Source organism: Bos javanicus, chromosome 18 (genome assembly GCF_032452875.1).
Source record: "Bos javanicus breed banteng chromosome 18, ARS-OSU_banteng_1.0, whole genome shotgun sequence".
Taxonomy (NCBI): Eukaryota; Metazoa; Chordata; class Mammalia; order Artiodactyla; family Bovidae; genus Bos; species Bos javanicus.
The window spans coordinates 58,055,105-58,071,979 of NC_083885.1; the positions used below are offsets into that span (position 1 = coordinate 58,055,105).

Genomic DNA, 16,875 nt, shown 5'->3' on the forward strand with positions numbered 1-16,875 from the left:
AACTTTACTCAGTTTGTTGTTTCAGCCTACCAAAGTCCTTCAAAGGAAATGAAATACGTTTAATCTGACAATGTAACCCAGCATGTTTGGATGTGCTTAACTTTATACGTCTCACTCGGAGGAACAGAGCTCAAAATTCATGAATAATCTATCAGCAAAGCTCTGGCTCTAGAAGACAGTTCCCTTGCTATATACACACCATCCAGAAAAAAACTTTTTAACAACTGTTTCCCTTGACTTGGTCCTGTCCTGGGACCTAGAGATGATGACAGTGATGAACTTAAGAGGAAATTCTTTCCACCTTTGAGCTGGCAATTGTTTAAAGGCTAGATTTCATGCCTATGGTAATTTTACCCACAGTCAAAGATAATCAAAGTATGTGTACCCCTACATGAGTTGAAAAGGACATATAAGGAATGAAGTATTTCTGATAATTTTCTGTTCAAGGTGAAAGGTTGTTGCGTGAAAGATGACAGGATTCTTGACCTCTGGAGGAGAGGAATTCAATCCGGGGCCAGTGACGAGGCTTGATCACTCATAGCTTTGTGTGACAAAGTTTTATTAAAGTATAAAAGTGATAGACAAAGCTTCTGATATTGACATCAGAAGGGGGCAGAAGGAGTGCCCCCTTGCTAGTTTTTCGCAAGCTGTTTTATGTCTGTTAGAAAGCTATTAATCAGATAAGAGAGACAGCTCAAGACTGAGGGAGTTTCACCAGGCCCCTCTCCCACAGTATACATTTTTTTGAGATAGGATGGAATGAGGTGTGTCATCCCCCAGCCATAAAACAATTGATATGAATACTGGTTTGTTGAGCTATTATAAGCCCAAGGTTTGAGAAAAGAAAAAGTTGGGTAGAACCATTTTGAAGAAAGGCAAATTCCAAAGCAAATACATAGTTTCATTAACATAGCTTAAGTAAAACATTTTCATAAGGAAAATGCATTGGTTAGCTCAAAGTTTGAGAAAAGTTCAGTTCAGGTGGAAACAGGTATCATCATGGCAACACAGAATTTTATGAGAAACCTTTTATTTTTGTATAGAGAAGGAAAAAAATCTGACACCTGCTGCTTAAGGGAGAGAGAAAAAATTCTGACACTTGCAGCCTATTTCCTCCCTTTGGAGATACCTGGCCTTCCTGCCTGTTACCCTCTCAAAGGGACATATTAGAAGAGAAAGGGGAAATAATTCACTTAATTTTACATAGAAAAGGGTATGGATACTTTTTTAAAAATGTTCACATTGTTCCACCTAGATTATAAATTGTTAGTTTATACATAATGGTATAGTCCCCAGTTCATAGCAAAATAGGAAATGAATTATATGTAGATTTGAAAATTTAATGACCTCAGGAACTAACCAAAGTTATTTTGTCGCTGAAGGAAAGGACCTATTGGAAAGCGATTCTCAGGGTCAGAATTATTGCAAGAAACCTTTTTGAATAGAGGTTCCTGTCAGAATATAAGATGGGCAGATCAGAGAAGGAATAGTGAGATATTTAATCCTAACGTCTTAGTGTGACATAATGATGAATGTATTTGGTCACTGCTCTTGGTTCCTGACACAAAGGTCATGAAACCCTTGGAATTTCCTGAGTGATGGGAGTGATAGGAACATCTTACACAGAACTGTTAAATCCCTTGGAATTTCCTAGGTGATAGGAACATATGCTCTCATAAAGTGACTCTGGGTGGGCTTCTGCCTATCTCTTAAGTGCGACTGGTCACCAGAAAGACCAAACCATGATTAGAAGCTTGGAACTTTCTACTTTATCCTCATATACTATGGGGATGGGAGAGGGGCTAGAAATTGAGTTAATAATTATTCATTTAAATATATATATGTCATCATTTGAATTTCCTATCTTTAAAATGTAGCCATGAGTCAAGTATATATTTTTTAAAGGAAAGGCAACATACATATGTATATGTTTAATAATATGTGTAATGATATATACATGTTTGTCAAAAAAGGACCTTCCATATTGTGTTGGGGGGCTTCCCTGGTAGCTCAGCTGGTAAAGAATCCACCTGAAACGTGGGAGACCTGGGTTCAATCCCTGGGTTGGGATGATCCTCTGGAAAAGGTAATGGCTACCCATTTCAGTATTCTTGCCTGGAGAATTCCATGGACAGAGGAGCCTGGCAGGCTACAGTCTGTGGGGTCACAAAGAGTCGGACACAACTGAGTGACTTTCACTATTGTGTTGGGGGGTCCCCAAGACCACCCTCATGTCTGATAATCTGCTAGAAAGACTGATAGAACTCAGAAAACTTGTTATCCTCCAGGTTACATGTATTATAGAAAGAATAGACACTAAAATCGGCAAAGGAAAAAGGAAAAACCACACCCACACTGATTTAGGGTGGAAGCTATAGATCCCATGGTGTCAGTGGACCTCTGCAGGGACTGGAAACTAAAATCAGGCCTGTGGGTTTCCTTCCAGCCTGCTGGGATCCAGCCCCAGATAAAGACTGGACATTGGGGTTCAGGGGAGCTCCTGGTTGGTGATACCCCCTGCCTGCCTGCTGTCACACATTTATGTCAGGAAAGTAACCCTCACTATTATATATAAAATAGATAACCATGGGAATTCTCTGGCAGTCCCATGGTTAGGACTCTGCCCTTCTACTGCAGGGGACACAGATTCTATCCTTGGTTGGGGAACTACTATTCTGCAAGCCTGAAGGTGTGGCCAAATGAAAAACATAACCAAGAGCCTATAGTATAGGACAGAGAACTATACTAAATATTTTGTAGTAACCTATTAAGGAAAAGAATCTGAAAAATAATATATATTCACATATGTGCATGCTAAGTCACTTGAGTCATGTCTGATGCTTTCTGACTCTATGGACTATAGACTGTCAGGCTCTTCTATCCATGGGATTCTCTAGGCAAGAATACTGGAGTAGGTTGCTATGCCCTCCTCCAGATCTTCCCGAACCTGCGTCTCTTAAGTCTCCTGCATTGGCAGGTGGGTTCTCTACCACTAGCACCATGTGGGAAGCCCAATATATATGAATAATTGAATTGTTTTGCTATATATCTGAAACTAACACAACATAAATAGACTATACTTCAATTTTTAAAAGTTAATATTTTTTAAATTAAAGGGATTTATTATGTATATGTCAAACTCTGGCTTCCCTGGTGGCTCAGATGGTAAAGAATCTGCCTGCAATTCTGGAGACCTGGGTTCGATCCTTGGGTTGAGAAGATCTGGAGAAGGGAATGGCAACCCACTCCAGTATTCCTGCCTGGAGAATCCCATGGACACAGGAGCCTAGCTGGCTGGAGTCCAGTGTTGCAAAGAGTCAGACACTACTCAGCGACTAACACCATGTAAAACTGACTCACTTTTCTGTGCATCTGAAACTAACACAACATTGTAAATCAGCTATACTTCAATTAAAAAATAAGGGGGAATAAAGTCACACTGCCCATGATTCCATTGTTGGAAAGGGAGCTGGAAGCTCCATTTGGAACTTCCCCAGACTCGGCCCTTCCAGTCTGTTCCCTTGGCTGATGTTAATCTGTGTCTACTTTAGCTGTTATGAACCCTCATTTTGAGTAGAACAGCTTTCAGTAATCCTGAGCCCCTCTTACAAATTATTGTCATTTTAGGGAATATTGGAAAATAGAACTAACTTCTTGCTATGACCTTTGGTTACATGACTATCAAGTCACTTTCTGAGAATTGTTTATGGCATTGGCTATAGGGTTAAACATATTGAAGCCAACAGGTGAACCTGGGGTTTGTGCCACAGCCTGTGTTCTCAAGATCTGTTTCCTCAGGGTGAGTGAGTCTTCGAGCTTAGGGCTGGGGTGATGGGAGAAATATGAGCTGGAGCAGGGCATAAACTGGGTAGTATCCCTGTAAATGACTGGCAAAGACTTCTTGGGGAGGCGATGAAGATGCACGGAACTGGGAAAACCAGTTCTTTGAGGTCATTGTTGTACACGGATATTCATAGTTCTATTTGCAGTATCCAAAAAAACGAACCAATTCAAAGGTCCACCCATTGGTAAATGATTATCCAGTGAGTATCCAACAATGAATACTAAAGCAACAAAAAGGAACGAACTATTGATACTTTAGTAATGATGAATTTCAAAACAATTATGCTATGTGAAAGAAGCCAGAACCTACAGGACTAATTTTACGAAAAGAATGCAGACTAATGTATAGTGACAGAAGACTGTCCTGTGCTGCCTAGGATATGCAAGTTTTGTATTTCGGCCGTGTAATTAGCACACTTGAGAAGTGGCTCACAACGTCCACTGTTTCTGCTCACATTGTGATCGCTATACTAATCAGTTTCCCAAACCTCGGTTTTCCTCAAACACTTAACCTGACAATTCCACGCCTAACCCCGCCCCGCACGAAGCACTTGCTTTGAGTACGGACACAGAACTTCTAAGATGGCTGCTTCCACGGTGCTCCTGCCTAATGGCTACAGAGCGCCTCCATTTTTTTTTTCCAAGCACGCGTAAGTTTTCTTACGGTCTCTAGATCTTTTCGGGGTTAAACCAGTGATCCAGATGTTCGGAAGTAATTTTAATTTCCCACAGAGCTGAGACGCCACAGCCATTAACAGCCGCTTAGAATGTATGCCCGCACCCTTCTGGTCTTGATGGGCTCCGACCTTAGAAAGCGGGCCCTGTCCATTCAAACGAATTTACCCTCACGTCATGATTGCTTTGTATGAGCTCAAACCTCTTAAAATCGCCCCATTTTCCTTGGGCCAGGAAATAGAATTTCGGCCGTGGTTTCTCAGCAGACCCGTATGCCGTCTATACGACAGATGCGCAAAGATGGCGGCCCCCAGGGGGCCGAGGCGGCAGTGGTGGCGCGTATATATGAGCTCATAAGGAAATGCCGGAAACGCCCTATCGTTCACCATAGAAACGCGGTAAAAACGCCGTTGACCCTTGACGGTTGGTGTCCGTAGAGGGGGCTGGGCGAGGGGACCAGAAGTAAAAGAAGCTTAGGGAAGAAACTTAGGCCCTGAAGAGGTAGCTGCAGGTTCAGGAGAGAACCAGGTGGGTTTGTGTGTCTGTAAAAGGCGGGGACGGGGGCGGGCTGTCGGCCTTTAGGTGTGTTGTGGCTCCTTCCTGCCCGTGAAGGTAGCACGAGGGGGGGTGGCGGTTTGATTTTGTTTTTGAGGGGAGCGTGTACTGAACGTCCGTGATCGGAGTGTCTTTGGGTTCAGTCATGGGCTCTGGTGGTCACCGAAAAGTCTGAACAGATCAACTACCGAGAGTCCTGAGGTCAGGGTTTAGCATCTTGGCGGTTGACAACTAGTGCGGTGGGGATTGTCAGTGAACGCGGCGTCTTGTTCGGGTTTTTGAATAATTTGGAGCTCAAAGCCGAGGAACCATTAAGGGAGGTCAGTATACGTGTGTATCTGACCTGGTTTGGTGTTAGTCGGGTGGGGGGTGAGGTGGGTAATGGTCACTGTCTTTCGTGCAGAAATGCGTGACGCAGAAGGCTTGGAGGCTCCGGAACCCTGGTAGGTTCGTGTGTTTAGCTCAGACTTTGGCTAATGAACTTAACATTCCCCGAAAACTTCAGGTCCAAGTCCCTGGACCCACCAGTTTTCTAGTCCCTTTAAATTTTGTCTTTATTCTTCTTCCTGCAAGTTGACTCCCTTATTCATTTCCCCAGTATTTATATTTTTGAATTGTTTTTATATTTGTATTTATAGCTCATATTCTTTTTTTTTTTTTTGAGTTTTGTGGGGTTTTTTTATTTTTGATTTTAATTGGAGGCTAATTACTTTACAATACTGTGGTGGTTTTTGCCATGCATTCACATGAATTAGCCATGGGTGTATATGTGTTCCCCATCCTGATCCTCACTCCCACCTCCCTCCCCATCCCTTCCCTCAGGGTCCTCCCAGTGCACCAGCCCTGAGCACCCTATCTCATGTATCGAACCTTGACTGGTGATCTATTTCACATATGATAATATACATGTTTCAATGCTATTCTCCCAAATCGTCCCACACTCACCTTCTCCCACAGAGTCCAAAAGTCTGTTCTTTACATCTGTGTCTCTTTTGCTGTCTCGCATATAGGGTCATCATTACCATCTTTCTAAATTCCATATATATGTGTTAGTATACTGTATTGGTGTTTTTCTTTCTTACTTTGCTCTGTATAATAAGCTCCAGTTTCATCCACCTCACTAGAACTGATTCAAATGCATTTTTTTTTAATAGCTGAGTATCCACAACTTTCTTATCCCTTCGTCTGCTGATGGACATCTAGGTTGCTTCCATGTCCTGCCTATTGTAAACAGTCCTGCTATGAACATTGGGGTACACGTGTCTCTTTCGATTCCAGTTTCCCCAGTGTGTATGCCCAGCAGTGGGATTGCTGGGTCGTATGGCAGTTCTGCTTCCAGTTTTTTAAGGAATCTGCGCACTGTTCTCCATAGTGGCTATACTAGTTTGCATTCCCACCAACAGTGTAAGAGGGTTCTTTTTTCTCCACACCCTCTCCAGCATTTATTGTTTGTAGACTTTTTGACAGCCATTCTGACCAGTGTGAGATGGTACTTCATTGTGGTTTTGATTTGCATTTCTCTGATAATGAGTGATGTTGAGCATGTTTTCAAGTGTTTGTTAGCCATCTGTATGTCTTCTTTGGAGAAATGTCTATTTAGTTCTTTGGCCTATTTTTTGATTGGGTCATTTATTTTTCTGGAATTGAGCTGCAGGTGCTGCTTGTATATTTTTGAGATTAATTCTTTGTCAGTTGCTTCATTGGCTTTTATTTTCTTCCATTCTGAAGTCTGTCTTTTCACCTTGCTTATAGTTTCCTTTGTTGTGCAAAAGCTTTTAAGTTTAATTAGGTCCCATTTGTTTATTTTTGCTTTTATTTCCATTACTCTGGAAAGTGGGTCATAGAGGATCCTGCTGTGATTTATGTCAGAGAGTGTTTTGCCTATGTTTTCCTCTAGGAGTTTTATAGTTTCTGGCCTTACATTTAGATCTTTAATCCATTTTGAGTTTATTTTTGTGTATGGTGTTAGAAATTGTCCTAGTTTCATTCTTTTACAAGTGGTTGACCAGGTTTCCCAGCACCACTTGTTAAAGAGATTGTCTTTTCTCCATTGTATATTCTTGCCTCCTTTGTCAAAGGTAAGGTGTCCATAGGTGCGTGGATTCATCTCTGGGCTTTCTATATTGTTTCATTGATCTATGTTTCTGTCTTGTGCCAGTACCATACTGCCTTGATGACTGTAGCTTTGTAGTATAGCCTGAAGTCAGGCAGGTTGATTCCTCCAGTTCCATTCTTCTTTCTCAAGATTGTATAGCTCATATTCTTTTTCTGATTTGCTCATTGGTCCTTGTGTTGAAAATGTATTTAAACAAGGGATATGAAGACTTTTTAAAGAGATGTCAGGGCAACAAAATTTAAAGGAAGAATTTTACAGTTTCTCAATCCCCAGATGGCTTTGTCTGTATAACTGTGCTGAAAATTACCTGCCACTGAAATGTAGTGATGTCCTAATTCTCCTTGGCCACTTCCCCCATCAAATTCATGCTACTCCCACATATTCAGGGAATTAGGTTTCACTGGCCGGAGGTGTGAAATTTTCTGGGAAATTAAATGGAGAGACAGAAATACTGGGGACCGTAGTATTAAGGTGAGCTCACAGAAAGTAGGAATATAATCCTAAAAGTAATTTTGCTTTTCAACCCACAGGTTTAACCAACAGACAAGATATGAATAAAGAAAGAGAAGGACCTAGATATTGTTATTTATGGGGACACTGGCAACTGTGATATCTAACTAGAAATTAACAGGAATATCCAGAAGAGACAGAACCTCTGCATTGCCAACTGTTTTCAGAGAACAGAGAATATGATCCAGGCGCAGGTTACTCATGTCTTATTTTATTCTCTCCTTTATTCCTTAATGGATTTGTAGAGCCTGTAAAAAAAAAAAAAAATCCAGTTCAGTAGAGAGAAATAAACTGAATCTAACCCCAACACCATGGCAAAGTGCGATTAAGAATGTAGTGTTTATGTGATTCCTATGAAACTATAGTGTTAGAACATCATGTGTATCTGTCACTGACTCTGTGCGCACCTGCAGATGTGTGTCTATTTACAAATGTATGTGGGTTCATGCACATATCTGTGTACACATCTGTTAGGACGTTTTGTGCAAAAAATTACACTCTTAAAGAACATCCTATTGCCCTAAGATGATATAATTTAAACATCCAAACGAATAATGACTGCAATTGTTCAGTGAATATTAGCTGTATAAAATTCCATTTGTCTATGTGCTGTACTGTTTTTAGTCACTCAGTTGTGTCTGACTCTATGTGACTCCATGGGCTTTAACCTGCCAAGTTCCTCTGTCCATGGAATTCTCTAGGCAAGAATACTGGAGTGGGTTGCCATTTCCTCCTCCAGGGGATCTTCCCCACCCAGGGACTGAACCCACGTCTCCTGTGTCTCCTGCATTGCAGACAGATTCTTTACCCACTGAGCCATTTGTCTATAGTCATACTCAAAAAAACTGTGTTAAACTATGTAAAGCATTTAGAGGAGTGCCTGCCACGTGGTAAGGGCTGTATGAGGTCATCCATGCCTTTAGTCTTTGACAGCACTTAATACTAGGATATTATCAAATTGTATGATTTTCAGTAATCAATTTTTTTGGGGGGCCATATTTTGCATTTACCTCATCACAGATGAGGTTAAAATCGGTCTTGTATATTAATTGATCAGCTGCATTTTTTCTCTTGAGAAATGTCTGTCCTTATCATTTTTACATTAACAAGATTATCTTTTTCTTCTGATTAATGAATCATTCCTATGTACTATATATTGATTCTTTCTCGTTTATTTTAACCTCGCAACGTGGCATGTGGGACCTTATTTCCTTGACCAGAGATTGAACATGCATTCCCTGCAGTGGAAGCATGGATTCTTAAGCACTGGACTCCTGGGGAAGTCCTCTTTGTTTATAAAAAATATTTTCCTGGCTTGTCACTTTTCTTTCAGCTTTGCTCATGATATCTTCTTTAAAATCTTTTTTAAATTGAAGTATAGTTGATTTACAATGTTATGTTAATTTCTGCTGTATACCAAAGTGATTCTGTTATACATGTATATACATTCTTTTTTCATACGATTTTCCGTTATGGCTTGTCACAGTATATTCTCTGCGCAGAACATTAGAACTTTATTTATCCATTCTATATATATAATAGTTTGCATCTGCTAATCCCAAACTCCCAACCCATTTCTCCTCCAACTCCCACTTTGGCAACCATAAGTCTATTCTCTGTGTGAGTCTGTCTCTATTTTGTAACTAGGTTCCTTTGTGTCATATTTTAGACATGGGACTGAGCCTTTACCGTATGCCACATGGTGCTCTCTTCAGGTTGATTGTGTCAGAATTGAATGGTAGGACACACAGCTGGTGTTAGACAGTTGCTTGGTGGTGTGTTTAAAAAAAACATGAAAATTGGTGTCAAAATCGTACTTAATATGAACAGGACAGCTTCCTTTATATTCTTTATGAATGAATTGAAGAGAAACACTCATATTAAACCAGGAATCTATTACTCCAGGAAATCTTGTCATTCAAGGATGTAGCTGTGGACTTCACATGGGAAGAGTGGCAGCTCCTGACCCCTGCTCAGAAGACCCTGTACCGGGATGTGATGCTGGAGAACTATAGCAACCTGGTGTCCGTGGGTGAGGACAGCTCCCTTGGGTCCTTCAGAGGGTCCCCAATCAGTGGCTTTTATTTTCTCAGCTGCTTAAACTTTGAAATACTGCAGTGCCCTATGGCAGATTCTTATTGCCTCTTCTAGCTCCTGTTGAAAGGATATATACAATGTGCTATGAACTGTTTTTATGCCCAACATGACTGACACCAAATGTCTGGGTTTTTTCTATACTAGTAACCAATTCTCCTACTCTCCATGTACAGCCTGGGTGTCCCGCAATTCAATCCTCTTTTGACAGTAACCACCCAAATTCAGCATCATACTCCAGAGGCTTACAGGCTCACTTCAGATGTTAGTTGAACATATTAGGTGTCCAGGGTACCCACACTTCTGTTTGACTTGACTATAAACTGAGCCTTTGGGACTTCCCTAGTGGTCCAGTGGTTGAGACTTCGCACTTCAAATGCAGGGAGCACAAGTTTGATCCCTGGTTGGGAAACTAAGGTCCCACATGCCACGGGGCATGGCCAAAAAAAAAAAAAAATTACATTAAAAAAAAATATCAAGTATTCCCATTCTCCACCCCTCAGCATTTGACAGTTTGTTAGAATGGCTGACAGAACTCAGGAAAGCACTTAACTTACCATTACCAGTTTATTATAAAGGATAAAACTCAGGAAAAGCCAAATGGAAGAGATGCTGGGGCAGAGTTAAGGGGGAGGGATCATGGTCCTTCCACGAGTGCTCCAAGTGTGTCACCTTGATGTGGTCATCAACCCAGAAGCTCCCCCAGCCTGGTTGTGTAAGGGGTTTTATGCTGATTTCATTGTGTAGGCATGTTTTTTTAAGTCACTGGCTGTGGGTGGTTAACTCAGTCTCCAGTCCTCTCTTTCTGTGTGGCGGGGGTGAAAAGTGAAAGAAAGTGAAAGTCTCTCAGTCATGTCCGACTCTTTGCAACCTCATGGGCTATACAGTCCACAGAATTTTCCAGGCCAGAATACTGGAGTGGTTAGCCTATCGCTTCTCCAGCGGATCTTCCTGACCCAGGAATCGAATGGGGGTCTCCTGCATTGCAGGTGGATTCTTTACCAACTGAGCTATCAGGGAAGCTCATGGCAGGGGTAGGAGGAGCTGAAATTTCTAACCTTCTGTTCATGCCTTGGTTTTTCTGGCAGCCAGTCTCCACTCTTAAACTCCCTAGGGCCCCTAGTCACCAGTCATCTTATCAGCACACAGAAGACACCCATCACTCTTGGAGACCAAGGGTGTTGGAAGTTCTTGTGCCAGCAACTGGAATTTGACCAAATGCTGTAACAAAAGAGGTTTCTGCCATGCCTCTCACATAGGAAATTACAAGGGCTTCATTTTTATTTTAATTTTAAAAATATTTATTTGGCTGTGCCAGGTCTTCCCAGGTGGCGCTAGTGGTAAAGAACCCGCCTGCCAGTGTAGGAGATACAGGAGACTATGGTTTGATCCCTGGGTCAGGAAGATCCCCTGGAGAAGGTCATGGCAACCCACTCCAGTATTCATGCTGAAGAATCCCATGGACAGAGAACCTAGCGGGTTAGAGTCTGTAGGGTCACAAAGAGTCAGACACAACTGAAGCGACTTAGTACACACACCAGGTCTTAGTTGTGGCAAAAAGGATCTTCAAGCTCTGTTGTGGCATATGGGATCTTTAGTTACAGCATATGGGATCTAGTTCCATGACCATGGATCAAACCCAGGCCCTCTGCATTGGGAGCTTGGAGTCTTAGCCACTGGACCACCAGGGAAGTCCCTATGAGGGCTGCAGAAGCTCTCTGCCAGAAACCATGGGTGGAGACCAAAGCGATATCATCATATCATAACATCCCATGAGTCTCTCCTGAGTGCAAAGCCTCTGCTTGGCAGATGTGAAAACCAGTCCCTCAAATGTAAAATTCTCCTGTCTTGACCAGCCCCAGCCCAATTCAGTGGGACTAAGTCTTCTATCATTTCCCATAAACAGGGTATCGAGTCAGCAAATCAGATGTGCTGTTCAAGTTGGAACAAGGGGAAGAACGATGGATGACAGAAGATGAAATACACAGTCATACCTGGCCAGGTGAGTGAGAAATGGTTGGTAATTGCAGATGTCCTGAGCTAGACAGGGAGAAGAGGCTGGGGAGTGTCTGAAAATGCAGAAATTGTGCCTCTGCATAGCTCTTCCCATAAAAGAACTTTTAGGCCTTGAGAGGGAAATATACCCGTTTTTGCTTCTGAGATCTGATCCTTGATTTTATTTTACATCTTGATTTTTGTTTGCCTTGTTTTTGCCTTCCTTGGATTTTATAACTCCTTTGAACCCTGTCACAAATCTGTTTCACTTCTCTGGCTGTGGAATTCCACCTTCCAGGCCTCAGCTCAAGAAGAAATCTTTGTGTTTTTTTTTTGTTTGTTTGTTTTTTTAAATTTTTGGCCACACTTTAATTTTTTTTTTTTTTTTAATTTTGGCATGTGGGATCAAACCCATGTGCCCTACAGTGGAAGTACAGAGTCTTGACCACTGGCCCACCAGGGAAGTCCCTGTATTACTTTGGTTTTACCAATGTGTAAGAAATAAGGAACATTTATACAGGGAGTGTTTGTTTCATACTGTTGTTATAAGGTTGCCACTAAAGTACCATTTTTAAAAAAACACCAAGGAATTTTTTAACCAATTTTATTCCAAACAGGAATAAAAAGGATTCATTATTCTCTTCTTTCCTAGAAACTGGCAACATTGGTAATCATCTGCAGGTTGACTGGGAAAATAAAAAAATGCTGAAAGGTATTGAACAATACCAGGAACATAATACATTTGGAAATCCTGTTCTTCAAAGCCAAAGTTATTTCTGTTTCAGGCAAAATCATGATATGTTTGAGTTCCATATAAAAACTTTGAAGTCAAATTCAAGTTTAGTCATTCAGAGCCAAAGCTATGAAATTAAAAACTCTACTAAATGTAATGGAGATGGAAAATCATTTCTGTTTGGTAAACATGAAAAATGTCATTCTCCAGTTAAATGCCCTGTAAGTGCAAAACCCATCAGCACTAAGTCCCAAGTCATTAAGCACCAAATAACTCACAACATAGAGAAAGCCCATATATGCAGTGAATGTGGGAAAGCCTTTGTTAAGAAGTCTCAGCTCACTGATCATCAGAGAGTTCATACAGGAGAGAAACCTTATGGATGCAATCTATGTGCAAAAGTATTCTCCCGGAAGTCCAGGCTCAATGAACATCAGAGAATTCATGAGAGAGAGAAATCTTTTATATGCAGTGATTGTGGAAAAGTCTTCATCACGAAGAGCCGTCTGATTGAACACCAGCGAACTCACACAGGAGAGAAACCTTATGTATGCAGTGACTGTGGAAAAGGCTTCCCAGGGAAGCGTAATCTCATCTTACATCAGCGAAATCATACTGGAGAGAAATCCTATGTATGTAGTGAATGTGGAAAAGGCTTCACTGCAAAGAGCATGCTCACTATACACCAGCGAACTCACACCGGAGAGAAACCATACATCTGCAGTGAATGTGGGAAAGGCTTTACCACAAAGCACTATGTCATCATCCACCAACGGAATCATACAGGAGAGAAACCCTACATATGCAATGAATGTGGGAAAGGTTTCATTATGAAGAGCCGTCTGACCGAACATCAGCGAATTCATACAGGAGAGAAGCCGTATGTGTGCAATGAATGTGAAAAAGGCTTTTCCAGGAAGGGTAATCTGATTGTACATCAGAAGACTCATACAGTAGAGAAATCCTATGTATGTAGTGAATGTGGAAAAGGCTTCACCTTGAAGAGCATGCTTACCGTACATCAACGAACTCACACTGGAGAGAAACCCTACATCTGCAGTGAGTGTGGGAAAGGCTTCCCATTAAAGAGTCGGCTGGTCGTGCATCAGCGAACACATACTGGTGAAAAACCTTACCGATGCAGTGAATGTGGGAAAGGCTTCGTTGTGAACAGTGCACTAATGATACATCAGCGAACTCACACTGGAGAGAAACCCTATACATGCAATGAATGTGGAAAAGAGTTTGCCTTTAAGAGCAATCTTGTGGTACATCAGCGAACTCATACTGGAGAGAAACCCTTTACATGCAGTGAGTGTGGAAAAGGTTTCACCATGAAACGCTATCTCATTGTACATCAACAAATTCATATGGGAGAGAAGTCCTATATATGCAGTGAATGTGGAAAAGGTTTTGTCATGGAAACAGAGCTCATTTTACATCAGCAGATTCATACTGGAGAGAAACCTTATGCCTGCAGTGAATGTGGCAAAGGCTTCTTTGTGAAAAGCCGTCTAGTGGTTCATCAGCGGACTCATACAGGAGAGAAACCTTTTGTATGCAGTGATTGTGGAAAAGGCTTCTCCTCAAAAAGGAATCTCCTTGTACATCAGAGAACTCATAATGGAAACAAACCATAAAAGCGATGACTATGATTACACCTACAGGAAGAAAATAGGTTTGTCCAACATCAGAGATTTCTAACCTTTATATATACTGACTGTGGAAAATCCTATTCAGCATTGGTATTGGTCTCATTACCCACCAGAAAATTTACACAGGAGATAAACTGTATGTATGCATTTGATGTGAGAAAGCCTTCAACACAAATTCAACACTCATTGTACCTCAAAGAACTCATAAAAGAGACAGACTATGAATCCAGTGATTGGGGGTAATCTTTTGCCAACCCTTGTTAATACACATGAGAAACATATAGGTCAAAGTATATAATTCTTTGTAGAAACTCTGAACTCATTATATACAAGTGAATTTTTTAGGATAAAAAAGATGATAGTTCAGTGAACTCTTTAAACATAAGTGTGCTCCTAGCATACTTGACTATCGTCAGTGTAGATTAGCCTGCTGCTAGATTTCACCCTTAGGAAATATGAAATTTGCATGGGGTGAAATTTAATGAAGAGAATGTGCTAGTGCCTTCAGTGATCAGTTACCTAACATTGTATGTCTAAATTAACATGTAGGAAAAGCTCTGATACATTCAATGCAGAAAAAGCTCAAGGAAGCATTTTTAGGTCCTAATTATATGAAAAGTGTATGCTAAGATAAATCCTATGAATGGAGAGGCTAGGAAAGCCTTCTATGGAAATAAAAAACCCTATCTCATCTGTGATCATAATAGATCACCAATGAGCTCATACATAGTAACATTATGATGATCGTGGGAAAGCCTTTGCCTGGAAATAAAACCTCAGTAAGTTGCCTGATATGCATGCTGGAGAAAAATTTTCAGATGGCAATGAATATGGCAGGATTTCAGTGATACATTCTGCCTCATTGCTTTTCATGAATTCACACAGAAATAAAATGGTTATGGACCCACTAAATATGGAGTAACTTTAGCAAAATATCAGAATTTTGAAGGAAAGAAACCTCATGAAAATGACATATACTTGAACTTTCTATCACATGTCTAAATTTATTATACACCTGATGTCCATTTTGGGGCAGAATACCTTGAACCATATCAATGATTCCATAATTTTAAAGTGGGCTAGTCTCGACACTAATTTGTATTGTTATATACAATACAGGAGTGTTCTGTGCCCACTTTGTATTATTATATGTTTCACTCTTGCATTTCTTAGGTTCTAAATTCAGCTGTCTACAATGTACTTCAAAGTAAAAAAGGAATATATTCATAAATGTAATCCAACATAACGATGTATTTATCTAAGTTTATAAGTAGGATTAGGTAGTTTACAAAGACTTTAAAAATGATTTTTCTAAAATTCGTTTTGAAATAGTTTTAGACTCCCAAGTAATTACAAAATATAGCAAGTTCCCACATACCCTTACTCAGTTTCTTCAGTGGTGTTATCTTACATAACCATAATACATCATCAAACCCCAAAAAATGACATTGGTGCAGTGTTGTTAAGTAAACTGGATCTTATTTGGATTTTAGTAGGTTTTTGCATGCACTAATTTTATGAAGATTTTTGTTTTTAGTATATAGTTTTAAGAAATTTTATCTTATACATAAGATTTCTGTAAACCCCACCACAATTGGGATGCAGAATTGTGCCCACACAAAGAAACATCCTCATGTTACCCCTCTGTGGTCACACTCTTCCCCCAACCCTGACCATGGTGACCACTGGTCAAATTCCATCACTCCAACTTGGTTATTTCAACAATGCTGTTAAAATGGAATCATACTGTGTGTAGCCTTTGAGATAGGTTTCGTTTCACTCAGCAAATTGCTGTTAAGATCCATCCAATTTTTTTGGCGTATAAATAGTTTTACTTGTTAATAGTATTCTTTTGTATGGATGTACAATGACTATCTATTTACTATTGACAGATGTCTGGGTTGTTTTCCAGTGTTTCATTGTTTTGAATAAAACCCTATGAACATTTATGGACCCAACTTTATGGGAAAGTAAGTATTTGTTCCTTTGGAGTAAATACCCAGCTGTCATATGTTAACATTTGTGTTTAACTTTATAAGAAACTGCCAAATTTTTCTTTAGTGGCTGTACTAATTAACATTCTCACCAGTAGTGTATGAACACCCTGGATGTTCCATGTCTTTTCTAGCAGTTGGCACTGTCATACTTGATTCCAGCCATCCTGTCACGTACGTGGTAGTAGATAATGATGGCCTTAATTTACAGTTCCCTAACAGTGAATGATATCTCAACACTTCTACCTACATTGAGAACCATATCAGGTAAAGTTGTCATGTCTGCTTTCAACCACCCAATGTAACTTTAAAAAACTCGAAAGGAGACTAGCCTATTATATTTGATGACCTATTTACCCTTTCCATTCCTTTTTCTTCATTCCTGATGTCACATGTTTCCTTCTGTTATTTTCTTTTTGTCAGTCTCCTTTATCAATTCTTTTTGGGCAGGTCTGCTTGCAATAAATTCTTAGTTTTCCAAGAAATAGATCTATTCTCTTGTCTCTATCCAGTTATTTTCTTTGATATAATAAGGATATTTAACTCAGTTTATAAATGATGAGTCTTGCTTTTAGGGGAAAAAGAAAAGGACATTTGCCATACAGTATTGTGGCAGTATTCAATATGCAACTGCATGGTGAGTAATTCATTCCTTTAAAAATATTTGTTAAGCATCTACATTTGGCCAGACACTGTTTTAGTCAC

At 40.3% G+C, this 16,875-nt stretch overlaps 1 protein-coding gene across 3 annotated transcripts; it reads left to right on the forward strand.

Moving 5' to 3' along the window:
- The first annotated feature begins 4,503 nt into the window (after nucleotides 1-4,503).
- Nucleotides 4,504-16,659, forward strand: LOC133229680 (zinc finger protein 432-like). Of its 3 annotated transcripts, XM_061386353.1 has the most exons (5): nucleotides 4,504-5,046; nucleotides 7,720-7,893; nucleotides 9,605-9,731; nucleotides 11,650-11,795; nucleotides 12,441-16,659. In XM_061386353.1, the coding sequence occupies exons 4-5, from the start codon at nucleotides 11,759-11,761 to the stop codon at nucleotides 14,159-14,161; spliced, it is 1,758 nt and encodes a 585-aa protein (XP_061242337.1). In that variant the 5' UTR covers nucleotides 4,504-5,046; nucleotides 7,720-7,893; nucleotides 9,605-9,731; nucleotides 11,650-11,758; the 3' UTR covers nucleotides 14,162-16,659. The 3 variants fall into 3 exon arrangements, with proteins under 3 accessions (XP_061242337.1, XP_061242338.1, XP_061242339.1); XM_061386354.1 differs by having other exon boundaries at nucleotides 7,720-9,731; XM_061386355.1 differs by lacking the exon at nucleotides 7,720-7,893.
- Nucleotides 16,660-16,875: the final 216 nt, after the last annotated feature.